The sequence below is a fragment of the Cottoperca gobio genome, chromosome 6, assembly GCF_900634415.1.
Source record: "Cottoperca gobio chromosome 6, fCotGob3.1, whole genome shotgun sequence".
Classification (NCBI taxonomy): Eukaryota; Metazoa; Chordata; class Actinopteri; order Perciformes; family Bovichtidae; genus Cottoperca; species Cottoperca gobio.
In genome coordinates, this window is record NC_041360.1 from 19,302,774 (window position 1) to 19,321,021 (window position 18,248).

An 18,248-nucleotide genomic window follows, 5' to 3' on the forward strand; every position below is an offset into this window, starting at 1 on the left:
ACAACACATCATGAGGAAATCCCCTCCAGTTTTGACAGTCACTCCACATTGGAAAAAATGGCAAAATAACTGATCGCTAGTATTGTTTTTCTTTCATCTTCTATTTGGCCTCTACATAGTAAGGCTGTAAAATATTAGTTACATAACGACTCTTTAGGGGGTCGACAAGTGACGCCTGTCTATTTGACATTATTTTCCTTATCTAGTTTTACTCCATTGTACTTTAAAATAAATAGTTTGAGGGGGGGGGTGGTTTTAGTTGAGATGTTTTGACAATGATTTTAGAACTTTAACACACTGAAATCTTTGTTTTTAATGAAGTTCAGACTGTTGAATGAACATCAAAGATAATCTCTCAGTAAAAATGGTCCAAAAATTAGCATTAAATTGCTGTTTTTGGCTTCACAGATGACATGGAAGACGGTGGAATGCTAAACCAAATGTTTGCCCCCACCTCACCTCTTTAAAAAGCATATCAAGTGAAGATCTGAACTCTAGTTTTGGTTTGGTTTTCAAGTAAAATGATTACATAAGGGATCTTCCAGTGGGGCCCCCAAACTCTGGTGTTAAAACTCAACGGTTTGTTGTCAAAACTCATAAAAACCTTTTCCCCTTCTCTCTAATGTAAAGATCCTTTTTGGAGCCTCTCAGTTGTTTGTGGTTGAATTGTAGTGAAGGATCAAAGACCCACCCAGAACAATAAAAGCTCAGCCTGTGGAGTGTTGACCCTCAGACCTTTAAGCTCTTCATTACTGCAGCTCACTGCTAATTATTGTGGACTGGACAGTCCTGAACTCAGAAAACTGCCAAACCCTCCTCACTGCAGGGTGGTCAGCTCTTACTGCCACTCCTAGTTCCTCACTTTTATACATCTGAGGTCTAGAGAGACGAGGAACCTCCTGGTGCCCTTCACCCCCTCCCCTCCCAGAAAAAACATCTCCCTCTGGAAAACAAGAATAAATCCTAAACCTAACTAAAGAGAATAGTGTTTTACTCTGTATTGAAGGAGAAATGTTACCATATGCTTCCCTTCCTTTGCAGCCCCGTGATTTTATGTTAATCTTGACTTTAGTGACCACAGACCACATCCTCCAGAGCATGTGTGACCATCACAAATGGTATTGTCAGCTAAGATTAACTGGCAGAGGTATTTTCAAAAACATATTTACTCAAAAAGAGATTTTGAGCTAGTAGCTGTGCAGCATCAGTACATTTTTGGCTGGCTGCTGTCATCAACTTTGATTACATTTTCATCCAGTGATGTTTTCAGAGGGCTCTTATGTGTGTGTGACAAGGCAACCAACCCAAAAGTTCTGTCAATAATTGTTTTGGCAATACAATCCTGTCATATTTGCAATCAGCTATTGATGCCATGTGGAGGCAATGAAACTGATTTAGAATAATATCCATTCTGTATCTGCAATGTGGGAGGCCTTTATCCTTTTTCTCAGAATTGCCATGCCTCGCACAGTTAGATGTCACTACTGTATAATGTGAATAGCATAACCAAATACCTTTTTAAAGATTAGTTCAAAAGGAGACAACCACTCATTGTCGATGGGCTACTATTCTAGGTTGTCTAAAAGGGGATTTTTCTACTCAACCGGAAACTGTGTATTGCTGTTACACACCCTGCCTATTTTGGCCTACACACAACCACAGCCATCATGTTACTTCATAGCCTCTGTGTTTTCCACTGAGGTTTAAGAACTCACTGTGTTCCCATACCATATGGATTATGTTGGGAATGTTTAGGACCTTCTCAAATAGCTTCCGTTCATATAGGTATATGGACTCTTTGATGTCACACAACCCCCTCTTAAAAACACTGACCTCGCACACGTGTCAGTCGACACATCTGCAAAAACGTTCTTAGCATCAGGAGGTCCTTTTTAATTGTGTAGATGTAACCTAAACCGTGGTCAACATTATTTTGAAGCTGATATTTTAACTAATAGCTTTGAACATTTTTCGTCTTTCAGTTGATTGAAGTCAAAAAGGGAATTTTATAAAACAATAATTTGATGTGACATTTTTATTGATTTCTACAGGGGACATTAACCTCTGTATGTCTGCCCTCTCCACATGGAGGTCAGTGGGCAGAGTGAGCTTTAGTACTCTGGATTTCATGGTCATGATCAGTGAGGCAGGGTCATCAAACATGCATTATATCAAATATGCATGTGATGCAATGCTCAGAAAGTATATTTCCAAATGTTTGCGATCCCAACCAGCCAGAATATCTTCTTTTAACCAGAGTGTTTCTTATTTTATTTGTTATTTGCTTGTGCGAGCTTGTGTTGTGTGCTGAGAGCACATACTTACTGTACCATCATTTAGAGCCATTAGGACCACATGGACTGCCACACCAAAACAATGAGCTGAAAGCGGCTGAAACAGCATTGAGCTGCAGTTTTTGATTACCAGCGGAAATGGGCAATACTAGCAATCCTTCCACATTACACACAGTTAAAAAGATAGTGCTCATTTGAAAATGTAACCATGTTTTTAGCAAAAATATAAATATGCATAATGGTATGTGTAGATACTCATAATGTTGCATAGTTATTAGGTTGCATGCCGTTCCAGACCAGGGAGCACGGCGATGTAGCACTCAACATTATTGCAGTAAAGGCAGTTTAAGCAAATGGGGTTACTCGATACTTTGCAGTTACTTGGTAAGAGATGATATACCTACCAAAGTGGACACTGTGGAGATATTTCCTTTTAATTAAATCATTCTTTTTAAAAAATATCCTAGAAAATATCAAACATTGCCGTCCTGTAATGAAATGGCATGCATTGCCAATGAATAGGTTGGCAAAATGAACCCTTATATTTAGAACTCTTTTCCTTTTAGCCATGGCATAAGTGCCACATGAAAGAAAACTTGTTGTGCATTAAGAGTATAAAAGCTAAATGATTCTCAAGTGTTGGGACAGTTTTGAACTGATAATTAAATACTATCCATGATTCTACGTAACATAATTTTATCCCACTACTGTGTACATACACACTATCCAGACTTTCTTTATTTCCTTAAATCTGTAGCCAACCTACGTGCAGAACAGTATAGGCATCTGTGAAGGGATACCAAAGACAAATGGTGCCGTTGGTCTGCCCGACGACCGCACGGAGTTCTCTGCTGCCAACAGTGCCTCCAGTAATTATAGACCAGAGCTGTGGAGACTGTTGCTCGCCAGGCTAAACTGAAACTAAACCCCCTATTTCATTCTTGGTATTTACTCTTTTCAGTACATGAGTACCCCATGTTTAAAAACTGTTATTTTTGGGCTGAAGCTTGACTCTCTTCTGTTTATAGTTCAGCTTGACTGAGTTGAAATATAGAATTCAGTCCAGTGAAGGCAGTAGTAGCTTTGAAGACTGTACCAGCTCATGCAACTCATATTGTTCAATGTCTTGTTTAATAATTACTGCTGTCAATACATTTTGATTAATGTGTTGATAACATACTCTCTACTGCTACTCAACATCCCACCGCTGTAACTCACTGACAGTATAATCAAATGACCATCGATTTTCCATCTCTAGATTGTAAGTTATGGGATAGGAAGCAGATGAACTGGATCTGGATCTTGATTAATTTAGCAGTTTAGTCACTTTTCCAATGATGCTGTTGAAACAAAAACTTAATTCAGGATTTATTATTAATAGTGAGGAACAACAAAGCTTGTCATTGTTACTGGAAAGTTTACTGAGCCTTCCGCAACAACACTGACCACTCTACTTTACTGGAAATCTGCTGCTGTTGTGAAATCCCTAGTCCTTGCACTCCTACTGTCCACAGACTGTGTGGTCTGTGTGCTGGAGCTCTAATCACGTTAGGGCGGAAGTGAGTGTGGGTCTCTGTATTTGGCCAACAAGACGGGTGGGTAGCATCTTATGTACCTCTGTCATTAGAGTGTAGGCTGGTACAATAGCCTGCTGGAGCCTGTAAATTTGAGTGATTTTTCGTCAAACATAGTAAAATAGGCGTATAATGATTTTGAGTTTGGCATACACTAGTCTAAGTCTCTAAATTTATCTTTTCTTTTCTCGTCTTGCATATTGTTTGTTGTAAAAGCTATAGTCGGTACTCTCATTTGAAAAGGAAAGAGGTATTTCTTTTGCTGTGGACCATATGTAGCATCTTTCTGCTTTTGTTTGGGGCACCTATGCCACACTTTGTCTTGTCATGGGGAACTCACGCTGTTGTTTGGTGTGCCATGAGTGTTTGTTCTGATGTCACACTGACCCAATGTACATTGTGTCTGGATTGATCAGTTTTCACAGGTCTACAGTTTGGACCAGATTTTGATTAATTCCTCCTTTGGCACAGCATGCTAATATTATTTCTGTATTGTGTATCTGTTCTGTCGCCACTCGGTAGTTCAATTTCAACTTCAAGAAGCAGCGTATCTATTCATCATTTTAAAACCTAGACAAGTATTACTGTGAGCTTATTATATACTGATATGTGTATGAAGTGTTTTCTAACGTAATCATACTTTTCTTTTCTCCTCCCGATTCTCAATAGTCACAATGAGCGGAAGGTGACCTGCAAGCATCCTGTCTCAAGCTTACCCTCACAAGACAATTGCATCTTTGTCGTCAACGAACAGTAAGTCTCTTGTTTTTGCTTTTAGAATGCGACTGCGTAGCATTTTTGAGCACTACAGTATGCTGTTGTGATGTGTAGGCAACATTGCACAAGTTGCGCCTGGCCACCCTCTATTTGCAGTTCTGCCCTTTTAAGTTCAAAGCCTCTTCTATTCAGTGCTTCTTCATTTATTGATGTTCATAAACAGATTCCTTAGAAATACGAACTAACCTTTCCGAATGGAAATGCCACTTTTTTAGATACTTTAATATTATTAAAGTTTTATTTATTGCGTAATTTAACTGCTGTTTTCTGCTAGAGCTATTGTCATTGATGCTAAGGGCTGACAATAAAAAAAAAAGCCATTGTATCATGCATACATCATCTAGTGGAGATGCAATGATTCACAGTTTGTCACTTGTTTTGACGCTGACAAGAGTCCATGGCCTTTTCAGTTGTCATAAGTACAAATAAATATCCCCTAACAATGTTGCGTCCATGTGATCATCTACGCTGCTTTCAGCACAACAATCGCATGTCTGCCCACATGATCAGAGGCCAGTCATCCTGAACTTTCACTTCAAGGAGAACGACTCTATGAATCTGACAGACTACACTTAGTCAGTTTCTTTCCATCTCAGGAAGCATAAGTAGTCCCATTTTCAGATTTATCCACCTTTTTACTCTTAAACTTCACTCATGAGCCACTCACGGTGAGGCGTTGACAAAGTCAATAACTCTGTCCAGAGGTTTGTAGGATGTCCAACACGGAAAAAGGAGTGCCGATGCCGATCTATAACTTTGGCCTCCTTCGCAGAATCCCACTCAAATGTTCTTCCATGTCCCAATCCATAAGTGTACTAAATATAAATGTACAATGACATTAGCTTCAACTTTAATCACCACCCTAGCCATCTTAGCTTAATGTTGCACAACATGTATCAGCTCCACTCAGTTTTTCACTTCCCTCAGAAACTCATAGCAGATTATTCATAATGCTTTATTGCTGTGTTGAAATGATGTCATCACAACTGGTGTCACTTATTTTATCAAGCAATGAATGCTGGTTGAAATATGCTCTGCTTTAAGACATGAAAGTTCACTCCTAAGTGGGAAGTTATGGCCAAAGTCCAATATCTAGTGGAGTAGGAACTCCCTGATGACCCATCATGGGTACCAGACTCATCTTTTTTCAATATGTGGATTAAAAATGTAAATCCTGCTTGTACCAGAATATGATATATTAAGCTTGTTTGTCTCACCAAATTCTTATGAGCTGCATTTTGTTCAGCAGAGATGAATAGAGAAATGGTTGTGAAGACGCTGGTTGTGCCAGAACTGTCACACTGCACTCTCTTGACACATTCCTCCCCTCACTGAGCTACTCTCACATCGCTGCTGTTATTCGCGCTGAGAGGCACAACATGCCGCTGCAAGATGATATCTAACTCAGCAATTAGTGTAACTTGTGTCGTTGTAAAATAATCTGCAAAATGAATATCCGGTGTACTAGAGGTCAACTTTGGGAATGCACGTCCAAGTGATAAACCCACTACTTAAATCATTGTTATTTATTGAGTTTATTGCAGTGCATTTCATCCAACAGTTGGCTCTGTTTTTATAAAAAAGTAATAAGGGGAACATCTTCACCCTGGACAAGTAATAAAAGGCAAAGACGGATTTAAGCTGCCACAGGGATAAAGAGGTTGAAGAGGCTGGAAATCACTCGCTAATCTGCTCTGCACTTTAAGTAAATCCAAAACATTACATTTTGCTTTAAATTTGGCACAATCATTTTTAGTACCAGTCGAGTTTAACCTATAAAGAACATAAACTCAACCCGGTAAGTAAGTGATGCCTGTCACAATTATTGTAGGCTCCACCTCTAGGTTCAGTCTGTCAGTTCAGTTTTGTGAAGGTGGAGTTGGTACACAACCCCCAGTTGGATAAATGCATGGACGGACTGGAACCAATTTAAGCTCTTGCTTGTACACTAGCCTCTCCTAACCTGCTTTACCATTGCTTATGGGTCAACAAAGGCTATATTAAATATACATCTGTCACTCATACTTGTGCTCTTAGGTATGCTGTGATGTGTGAGTCATGGCTGAGTCCCGTCTTAGACAAGTGGTGTCATCCTCCTCAGCGACTGCCTCAGCATTCTCCTGTCATTACTGTACATGACACTGTACATGTCTTGGTCTATTTATAGTGATCCACATGACCATGCACAAGCTGACAGCAGATGTGTGTACCGTTCACACGTTACACATGTTTACCATGCAGTTTATACTGTGGTACTTTTCCCTTTCTAACACCTCTGGATGTATTAGTCCATTAAAGGCAATGTTGAAAATCAATGAGTAGGACTGCATTATAGCAATGCTGGATTTAGTTTTGTCTTTATGTGACAAGACGTGCGGATTTTGTTAACTTTCTCAATGAATCTTCCAGAAAATGTACCATTATAACAATATACAGTGTAATGATAATGCGATATAAGAAATGACATATAGTATGATAACAGATTTTATCCACATCACCCACTCCGAAGTGCAATCAGTCCAGGTTGACACGTCTTGTCTTGGATCGACAGATGAATTGATTAACACACAATATGCTGCCTGTGTGCGGCGAGTCTTCAAAGCTCCCCTCACTGGATAAACATTTGAACTTTCTTTCTCAACACATTTGTCTTTCCTCTGTTTTGTAGTGTGAATTGTGGACAATTGTGTCACCCAGCGTTTAGCAGGTAATACACTATTAGGTGCAAATGGATAACTGTGTGTTCTCCACATTTGTTTTTTAATGTAAAAACCTTGAAACTTGTCTGTCTTGTTACACACTTGTATGCCCCTTGTTGTTGCACACTAACAGCAGACTGTGGGTGTTTTGAATGGTGTTTTGCCTGATGACCTGTTATGCATTTGCATTCTAAAGTCCTGTAAGGTGCACTTTACTGTCTGAACCGTTTGTTGTGTTCATCTAAACCTTAATGAAGAACTAACCGCAGGGAGATCATTACTGACTTTTCTGGAGCAGAAGGTCTATCCTTGACGAAAGCTGAGCTTTTGGACATATTTTTATATCCCTGCCAATAAGTTCACTTTGTTGGCAGTTTACTGATTTCCAAGGAAGCTTTAAATACGCTCTCCTGTTTGGTTGCAGGGTCCTAACAAAAGCTGTATTTATAATTGGCCAAATCGCATCGAAAGGTTTGATCCTCGTGCACGTTGTGATTCACAGCTAAATATTTAAAGTTCTCTCTATCAAGAGAACTTTAAATATTTACTTGATATCAACAAACCAAGAAATCATTAAAATGTATAAGAATGAAAATACAATACAATGTTATTTTTACCTAACCTAAGGGTTACAGGACATCTGCAGTAACATAGTCTACTGGACTGTCATACTGTTTCACATGCTAAACTAGCAAAGCGTTAGCATTAGCTCTTATGTTCCATGCTGCCTGATTTGAATCACAGTTTAGAGGTACATTGATAACTTGGATTTACTGTTTTGAGGGGACAGCTCTTGAAAGCATCACACTTTCAAAGAACATAGCAACATAAGTCACATTAGGTTGTTAAATAAGGTTGGTATCTGTAAATGTTTGGTTCAGCACCCGGGTCTGTGCTACGCTGCATCTTTGAGCCTGTGGCAAATGTATACACTGATATCTTTATCTGCGTATGCTTGCCTTGTCTTCTAGTCTTTTGTTGGTTAAAAAGATAAAGGTCAGGTTCACCGCCAAACAAAAGTGTTTGAAAGCACTCTTATTTCTTTAGAAATGCTGTGTGGTCATTTTAAAATGCACCCTCAGCCGCTCAGTTCAGTGTTTCCCCCCCAGTGTGCTTAGAGCACCAAGCTTCAGTGGCAGTGTAATCCCTCCTCACTCTTTCTGCACACACAGACCCACACAGGCACACACAATCCATGCGGCACTAGGCAATGTGATGTGACACTTTAAATACGTACGGGTTAGTCTTAATATATGGGGTTGTGTGTTGGCCCTGTGATGGACATGTAACCTGTCATTAGTGATAGATGCTCGGTAAACCTACACTGTATTATTTTCAGATGAACAAAGCCAAAAATATTACCGAGCTAAATTCCCTTTTTCCAGGCTTTCCAGGTAGATATTGTAATGGGATCAGGACCTTTCAGGCTTGGAGGCTTTGAGATTTATTGACTGGTGTCATGGAGCTGTGGTAAACACAAAGATGGTCGTTGTTTAGCTCTGGTATTTTGCTGCAGCTCGTACTGTGTTCGTACATCAGTCCTCTCCACTGTAGGCCAGTGCTGTAGATAGTGCTGTAAATAGTCATTTAAAACAGCATGTCGTGGAGGTTCATGCTAACATTTTAGAGGAAGCCAGTTAGAGCAAAGTTTCATTTCAAAATATAGAAGTGGAGCATTCGGTGGTCTCCGTTGTTTGTACATTGTATTTACTGTAAGTGGTTAAGAAATAAATACTGGAGAAGGCCTAGACGGGAATGCTTTGAAGAGGAAAAAGAACGAAAGAGTCGTGCTCTTCACATCCTCAAGGCTTTATTTACAGTATTTATAACTATTTTGTATTAGAACATTGCATTTTTCAAGAAATGTTGTGATTGGATATACAGTGTACAAGTAGAAACTAGTGCTGAAGCAATTAATCAATTAATCAGCAACTATTTAGATTTATTAATTGTCTGCGTTGTTATTCAGAAATGCTACAAATGATGTGGTTGCAGCTTCTCAATTGTTAATTGTCATATTATTAGTAAAATGTATCTTTGGATTTTTGATCAAACTGTTTTCAAAGACAAGGGGACCATTTTATAGTTATTATCTTCTTTTTGTGATGTTGCTTTTAATGTTATCGTCTAATTTTGATCATAGTAACAGCTAACTTTTGAATGTTGTAGTGCTGAAGGTATGTTGTGCTTGAGGACTGTAATGCAGCATCATATCTATCTATATATCTGCCTGTAGACACAGGCCAGCTCTTACACTAAACTACTTTTTAATGACACTGCATGCAGATTGATATCAGGCCACAGCTAATTAGTCAACAAAACTCCAACACACACACACACACTTCTCAACTACAGCTCAGAGACTGGGAATGGTCTGTTGGCCCAATAGAGCAACATCTGTCTTACAACAAAGTCAGTCCACTTTTGTGTGATCATTGATTATGGTTCACTGGAAGTGCTGAAAATCCTTGGAGTTCATTTTCTTGATAGCTCATTAGATGGAGCAGAGGGCCAATCTCAGTGGCTACACATCACTCTGCACAAGCAGCTATTTCAAAGTAGTGAGTTAAAAACTGTGTGCACTTCAACTCGAGAGAGCGTTAGACACCCACTTGTCCATCCAATGAGTTCCTTGATGTATCACCTTTTGTACAGAACCCCCTTTATATATTCTGTCACTTAAGACCGCCTGCGAACTGTAAGAAGAAGAAGATTTCTCCTTCATGTATGAAATTCACTTATTGAACTAGATCTCAAGAACATAATGGTTAGACCTTGCTACAGATAAGCTTGACCTTGTAACAAACTTTTCTTCTAAATACAGGTAAGACAGGGTCAGTCTGTGCTTGTCGTTGTTTGTCTTTGTTAGTATCGGACCTTTCACTGTGCTGCACGGATATGAACATCCTGTGTGTGTGTGTGTTGCCTGCTGTTGTGAGCCGAGCTGATGTTACCCCTTGTGATCCCTTTGCGTGTTTGTGCACCTTGAGAATAACCGCATGGAGTCTGAATTAAATCTTGAGTTTCCTTTTTCGGGTGTTAATAGTCTTGTCGTCTTGTCCATTTAGATGGATAGATTTATCTACATGGTACATACAGGGATGGAAAGTACATTTAGATAATGCATACATTGATTCATTATTGATGAGCAAACTCATTTATGCTGAATGGTAACATAATCTGAAGGCTGAAAACGTTAAATTGGCAGTTTCTGTCCTTATTCTCTTATTCAGTGACCTGAAACCAATATATCTCAGGGATCTTTTCATTGCTGCAGTATTTCTGCTCCTGGTTGTCCTGTCTTGTTCCCTCAAGACTACAACATTGTTACCTTCCTATAGAATGTAGGACATCTCCATGGGCCCAAGACAGCTTATTTCACAAGGTGTTCTATCCTATGGAAACTGTATTGAACTCAGTATGCTTTCAACTTTTCTTTTAGTCTTTCTTTGTCTTTTAGATGCATCCTGACCTGATTCACTGCTGCAACTGCTGCCTTTCAGTATGTCAGGCCGATTTTGCAGACCATTTAGATATGTTAGACAACTGGGAATGTATCTGCAGTGACATAGTGGGAGTAATTGGCTTGATTCATACGCTCATGTTGAGATCTCATTAGAACTGAGAGTTTGAACTTCAGAGGGATGGAGGAACAGACAATAAAGTCTGCTTCCTCCTATTCTCCTTTAAAACATTTTACAAAAAATAATAATAATTGAGGTCAGTAGGTATAAATCAACAGACTATATTTCTGACTGAGGATTTTCCTATATGCTCTTGGCATGCTTTGTGTCTTCCTCTTTTATTAGAACTGCCTCCAAAGTGCCGGCGGATGAAAAGAAGGATCGGCCACTAAGCACCATGAGTGAGGCCTCCAACTACACAGGCGGTTCGGACTACGCCGCATACCCCAGTAGCCCAGCGGAAAGAGTGAGTGACACACACACACACACACACACACATACAGGATAATCATGCATGGCTGTTGGCAATTGTGTGGATTTGCTTTTTACTCATTCATACTGTATTTCTAGCTCTCAAGACCTCCCAAGAAAATTCACAACTTTGGGAAGAGATCCAACTCCATCAGGAGGAATCCCAGTGCCCCAGTAATCAAGAGAAACTGGCTTTATAAACAGGTGAGCAATATTATTGAACTTCAAGTAAAACATTACAATAAATCATACAATGTGCTGAGAAGCAGAGGAGGTACCTTGACGTTATTTTTAGCCATGCTGCCCAGCGGTGCGTCTGAAATACGCAACAGCTATTTGCCATGAAATCTGGTACATGCATTCATGTTTGCGTTTTTGACATCAGCTTAAAAAGAAAATAGCAAATCGAAATAGTAACGTAAAACACAGAAACATATTCATAATATTTAGTGAATGAGCACATGTGAACTTCCCTTGTTAATTACACATAGAGCAATGTCAAGGTCTCGCTCTCATGTAAGATTTGCAGCTACAGTCTTTAGCACAAAGGAAGCTTTTTGATGTCTTACAGGATCTGAGCATTTCTTTGTCCAGTGTCTCTGCTCAGCCAGTCATCCAGTGTTTAAATACCAATCCCTCATCACAGCTCCCTGGTTACTTTTAAGGAGAGTGAAAAGGGGGTGCTTGAGGCAGCTCTTTGCCAGGCAGGGCTCTCTCATGCTTCCTAAGTAGGAAACTCATTTAGTTTTGATTGCAGCCTCCCGGCACAGTTTTGTGAACACATGATGGCTTCCTTTGGTACAGCTGCCAGCTGCTATTTCTTTGTGGACCTCAATCAGGGTGACGTAGATCAAGCAAACGTCTCACAAATCTGCTTCCCTGAATAAAAGCTGGATTTGCACTTTTATTTCCCTGCCTCATTGAAACCTCCAAGCTATTGAAGTCCTTGGCTGAGGAAAAGCAGGAGCCCTTCAGTTGATCCTTCGGGAGAACAAAATGCCACAGTGATTGAAATGATGGTGAAAGAACGTTTGATAAAGTTGAATCATTAACAAATGTTAAAATAAAGTTAAGTCCTCGGTTGAACAGAGGGAAGGTGATTAATTAATGGACGCAAAAGGTTTGAATCTTTCTGTTCCGTTTCTAATGTGCTTCCATTATCAAGACGCTGAGCAGCATCTGGTATTGTGACTTTTTGATACTAATGTGTTAAACATGCTGGTTCATGGAACTGAATTTCCATTTAAAGTAAACTGCAGCCCACATGCCGTTTGACCATAATGACAGAGTGGTTGAGGTCCCTCCCCCTGCTTTTGTCTCTGGGTGGAATCCACGATTAAGGACTCTGCTCAAGTTTTCCAATAAAGCGAAGGGGGGAAGTTAATACCCTTTTCCTAACCCTTTATCCCTTCAAGCAACAGCCTGAAAAGCACTTTGATCACAGCGTTGTGACACCAAAGAACTGAAGCAAAGGATGTTTATTTTTGTTGCCCATTGAATAACATACTTCCTTTTTTAAATGTGAACGCTGTTTATCGTTAAAGTGATGTACAGAGTGTGGATCGTTCTCTTTATCATGTTTATTCCCTTCCAGAAATGAAATGTTTCCCCTGAACAAAATAAAGTACCCTTACTGCATCCCGGGCCAATAATATGTAACATTTGAGTGGCAGAAATGTTGCAGCACAACATTAAATAACTTATTTACTTAGAAAAAACAAAGAGGAGTCGAGGGGGGTATTTAGAGAGCAACATGTGCAGAGGTAGAAGCCTGAGAGATAAAACAGGAACTCAATTCAAACTTCAAAATACAAATGGAAAAGTAATTGGTTGGCTTCTGCCCTTTTTTTGAAGGTAAAAATTCAGTATATTAAGCTATGAATAGAAAGCATTTAATGTAGGAAAATCAACTGATTAAATCCGAGGAGGTGAGCGGTCTACAGCGAGTCCTCTTTCTTTGTCGTTTCACAGTCAAGTCTTTCCCACTGTGGAGTAACTGTTCCCTGTTTCTCTGGTGTGTTTTCAGGACAGCACAGGGATGAAGCTGTGGAAAAAGAGGTGGTTTGTGCTGTCTGACCTGTGCCTCTTCTACTACAGAGGTGAGTCCTGTCCTCTCAGCGACCAACATGTTTCTTTAGTACTGCCCGGGTTACAACAATACCGCTTTTCGATTAGTAGTCCAAAGGGCTGTTGTGACCTTCAGAGCCACAAGCTGCGCTGTTGGCGGTTGTTTATACATCTGGGTCCAAGTCCCTGTGGTAAGCAGCCTGTCAGGACAAACTGAGGAGACATATTAATTGAAATGACTCTCCTGTCATCTGATTTGCCATTTGAGAGATAATTTTTTCCCCAAGCAAAGCCAGGGCTTTAAATAGCGCTCTGATACAGCCGTGATGTTGATAGAGAAAGCATAGCAGGAAATTGGATTTTGCACTAATATGAAGTCATGATGATGATACTGTTTTAATACAGTGGTTGCATGTTTGCATTACTCTTGGATTCAGTTGCATTAAACAAAATGTATCTGCTAACATTTAAAGATCCTCTTCTAATTGCACATTACAGGAGACGCTATGATATCATGATTGCGATCATCCTTTTGAATATGAGTTGTATTTACTTGGTTCTGTAATGTAGTGACGACGACGCATACTTTCATAACCAAGTGATAAAAACTTCTATTTCGACTGAAGTGGAAACTTTTTATTTGCTCTATTATTTTATTGAAATAACACCGATTGACTTAGTCATAGTCCTAATGCTGCATAAGCTTTTTGTGGGAATAACAGTACCGTTAAAAACAAAATCTATTTAGTTATTCAAATGTGGCTCTCCTTTTGCAGTCGGAAAACATTTGTTAAATGTGTTCTTTTTTTATAACATGTGGTTGACTGAGCCGATATTGACTCATGCAGTACTATTGTTCATGTCAAATATTGACACAGCTGTGTCCAGAGTATGTTTCAGAGCTTTCCAGTAGGAAATAAATGAAGTGAATACTGTAAATAAGTAAGGTAATTGTAGTCTAGGTCTACTGTTACGATGCAGATGCTAGAGAACATATAAGTCTTGTCTGGCACAAGTCCACATTTCTCAATGCCCCCTGCTCACCCGATGCGGATACAGTCATCATTTCTGCTGATCAGGATGACATCTAGTCTGTGTTATTTCTGTTGTCTGCCAGTCCTGTCGCCTTCTTTCCGCCCACTGACTGATAAAAGCCACATACAGCAGCAGACCCAAAGGCTTTATCCGGACGGACATGTTGAGAAATCCACCCATCAGCAGAGAGTGGGCAGAGAGGTCATGAACTGCGCTGCCCCTCAACTAAGCGCCACTGCTAACTGCTGTAGTTATCAGACTATTATTGTGAGCTCAGGATCCCCCACAATGTGAGCTTATGTTCTGCAGAGTCGTCTGTGCAGAGACACAGAGACTTCATGAATAAATACATGTGGGGTCAGTGGGCTGCAGGTACAGCTGATGCTGGCGAATAGATCAATCCTTCAGACTTCAGTGATGGAGCCAGAGCTCTAACAGCTCCAGGGCAAACCGCTCTACCTTATAACTACCAGAGCTCAGCTACCACTTATTACCCCAAACATTACTGTTTACCAGGACCAATATGTGTATGTGTTAGGAGACTTTGACTTTTACATAACAAACATAGTTAACACACACACACTTATACACACACATATACACGCACACAACAAGCAGACCAAGCAAATGCACATATGGGACAGCAGCAGTCAATTCCCTGATATATATTTTGTTGTTCTGAACTGTTTTTGGTAAGCAGTGCAGATTGCTTATAACAAATTAGGAGTTTAAGCAATTCTCTGCTTAAAACTCGGGACGCAATCTAATCCCCCCTGTAGAGAGTGCATTGTCAATGTGGAGCCATGTCTGCTAACTTAATGAGGATTAGAGCAGCCTGGCTGCGTAGGACATTGAATCAATGTGCATCTTTTCCACTGATTGGACTCTGCTCATTGGACTCTGCTCATCTGCTCCTCCTTTTAGTTTTTATCTCGCAATCCACACGTTTTGTCTTCGGGCCTTTTTTATGTTTACAAATGAATGTTCCACATACGAGTTTTGTGTAATATCACAGAGCACATACAATTGACTGGCAAAAATAGCCTATAAAGCTTTGTGCTGACTTGATTTTTCTCTGCAGATGAAAAAGAGGAAGGGATACTTGGCAGCATCCTCCTACCAAGTTTTCGTGTTTCCATGCTGTCTGTGGATGATCACATTAACAGAAAATATGCCTTCAAGGTCAGTGCATGTTTTCATTCCTGTCAAACTTTGTTAGACTGCACACTTTATGGTGGAGTTCAATTAGAGCAAAATTAATGCATTAGTATTATTTAAAGCTCCAATTAAGTGAGATGACTAGAGCTAAATGTACAAACGTCCCTAAAGGCCCTTTTGAACACTGGTATACAGTCGCTGTAGTGGTCTTATATTCCCAAAGTGTTTTCTTAAGCATACATATCACTACTTTGGTTTGAGCCTTTTTTTCTCTCCTTTCTGTAGAAATAATTTGCAATTGACTAATGCAAGTCATTTTTTAAAACTTGAACTGCATATTGCTCATGCTAAGAAAGCACTCGCTGACAGAACTGTCTGTGCGTGCTACTGTCAGTGGTGTAGTACTAGACTAGAGCATTGAAATACTTTTAGTTGACTCGGAAACCCCAAGTTACTGGGCAACAGGCATATTTTATGGGATCTCAGTGGTGTGTACAGTGTTTGACTGTGTGTCCTTCGTAAACCCTAAGAGACAACAAAGTTGTCCTGCCAAGCGCAGCCAAACACAGACGCCCAGGAGTCTGCTGAAGGTCTCCAACCATACAGCCCACTCTTTTTCCAACTTAGACTCAGAAAAAAAGAGAGAGAGTTGAAGTAAAGAAAGGAACACGAGAGCAGGACACGACCTCTTCAGTTCACAGTGATTTGCTCAGGAATGGGATGACTTTTTGACTGCATACTTTTCATTTGAAACTTTTGCTTGTCTCTTGTTGTGGCCAAAATGGCAATGTCATTAAAAGTTCCTTATTTTCTCAAGATTATTCTGATGTAATTGGAACAATGACGCCGCTTGTTTTGTATTTCTGACATTGGTAAACAGGATATTGAGGTTGTTTACTAAACATTCTGTTTTTCTCTTTCTGTGTCTGGCTTTAACAATACATGAGTATGTTCACTGCAAGGGAACAAGGCAACTACGGAGCAAAGTGTCTGCCATACAATGACCTGCATGGTAAGTCCTACAGTATTGTGGCAGATTTACTGCTCTAATCTAGTGGTATGCATGAAACTCGGGTGACTCATTGTTTGATTTATTTGGATGCTACAAATGCACACAGAGGGGAGTATTTCATAAACCATCACATTACATTTTTTCCACTATTTGCTAAAACATATGACATGCGTTAAAGTTAATGTTGCCTCACAAAGTGTCTCAACAGCTGTACACTTCCTATTTAGTGATAAACCTACCGAAAAGCAACCGACCTTGATTCACCGGTCGGGGTTAAAGTGCTAAAAATCCCTGTTGACTTGACTCTTTTCTCTTCTCTCTCTTTCAGGTAACTTTCTCTGTTGTGCGTTGTCAAAACAGGCGACGCATCCCAACATGCGGACGTACTATTTTTGCTCTGACACAGCCAAAGAGATGGAGTCTTGGATGAAAGTAATGACAGATGCTGCACTTGTGCATTCAGAGCCAGTCAAAAGGTTTGTAAAAAGGATCACAAATGTAGCCTGCGTTCTCTTTTGAAGTTAGGAGATTACAGTGTGTTTTGCGTTTGAATGGAGACAGAAAGCAGAGAAAATGGCAAAAAGTCCTCGTTGACTCGTTTAATTTCTCCATCCAGATTATTATTTTTTAAAATCATTTTTAAATCCCTCTGTTAAGCCTGTTAACTTCTTAAGCAACAGTTCACCGCTTTGGGTTTGTTGAAGAAGCTGTGACTTTAACTATTTAAACAATTTTTTTTTTACTGTTCAAGTCTAGTCCAGAGTAACATACGCAAGAATGCCATGTGCATTAGCGCATACAGTCCTTGTGAATGCATGCAGTTGTTGTTCAGGGGATGTTGTGCAGAGCTGCGCTCGCTGACGAGGATCACTGACTCATCAGGATAGGGGTTTTTTTCTTCTTCTTTTTTTAAACTGTGTTAAATGTCTGTTATTTGGCAGCCCTCCTGTCTAATGCCCTCCTTTTACATGGGTGAGCAGGAGGCGTTATGGTGAAGTGCTTTGTAATTACACAAAGCAGTAGCCCCTGAAATCCACTGAAAAGCACTGTCAAATAGGACAGTGTGATGTCGTTATAAAGCTATTTATTATAACAGTATTGTAATTTCTATGTAGACTAAAGGCTACTCTAATTTCAAAGTATCTAATGTATTGTATTCTCTGGACAGTATTACATTTGATCACATCTTTCATATTTTAAGCTGGTGGGAACTGTTAAAAGGGAAAGGTCCTTAAAAGATAGAGATTCAGCTTCTGTATCTTGTTCTTTTTTAAGTGTTTCTACAATCTCTTCAAAGGAATTATGTGTAAAAGCACACAGACCTTTCATAGAGCCAAATGTGAGCTCTACTGGCCTGCTGGAGCCACAGATGGCTGGAGAAGACATTACGTGACTAGTGCTGCTATTTAAAAGGATACAAGTGGAAACTCTGAAGGAATGCTTACAGCCCTCCTATTGCTAACCCAGTGAGCCATGCTGCTAAGGGGAATTTGCCAAACTTTGAAGCTGTGACCTTGAGTCTGTCTAAGGCCAAGGAGTAGTGGTGTCAATTACTTCTGGAGACCTCCCTAAGGACCACAGAGCTGTATATAGGTCTTCTGGTGTGGAGGCAAAAGGGAGTTGCAAATGGATTACCGGAGTCTGAGCAGCACCTTTGTGCTGTGCCTCAGAAGAGCTAGTGTTTTATTGGAGATATC

The 18,248-nt window shown here is 39.9% G+C and overlaps 1 protein-coding gene across 1 annotated transcript in view; it reads left to right on the plus strand.

Annotated features, from left to right (window-relative positions):
- LOC115009638 (pleckstrin homology domain-containing family A member 5-like) overlaps window positions 1-18,248 on the plus strand; it is a 73,534-nt gene that overhangs the window by 36,966 nt on the left and 18,320 nt on the right. Inside the window, 6 exon segments of the mRNA XM_029433777.1 lie at window positions 4,538-4,621; window positions 11,154-11,274; window positions 11,379-11,483; window positions 13,306-13,378; window positions 15,463-15,563; window positions 16,912-17,027. Of these exon segments, the coding sequence (XP_029289637.1) occupies window positions 4,538-4,621; window positions 11,154-11,274; window positions 11,379-11,483; window positions 13,306-13,378; window positions 15,463-15,563; window positions 16,912-17,027 (600 nt within the window).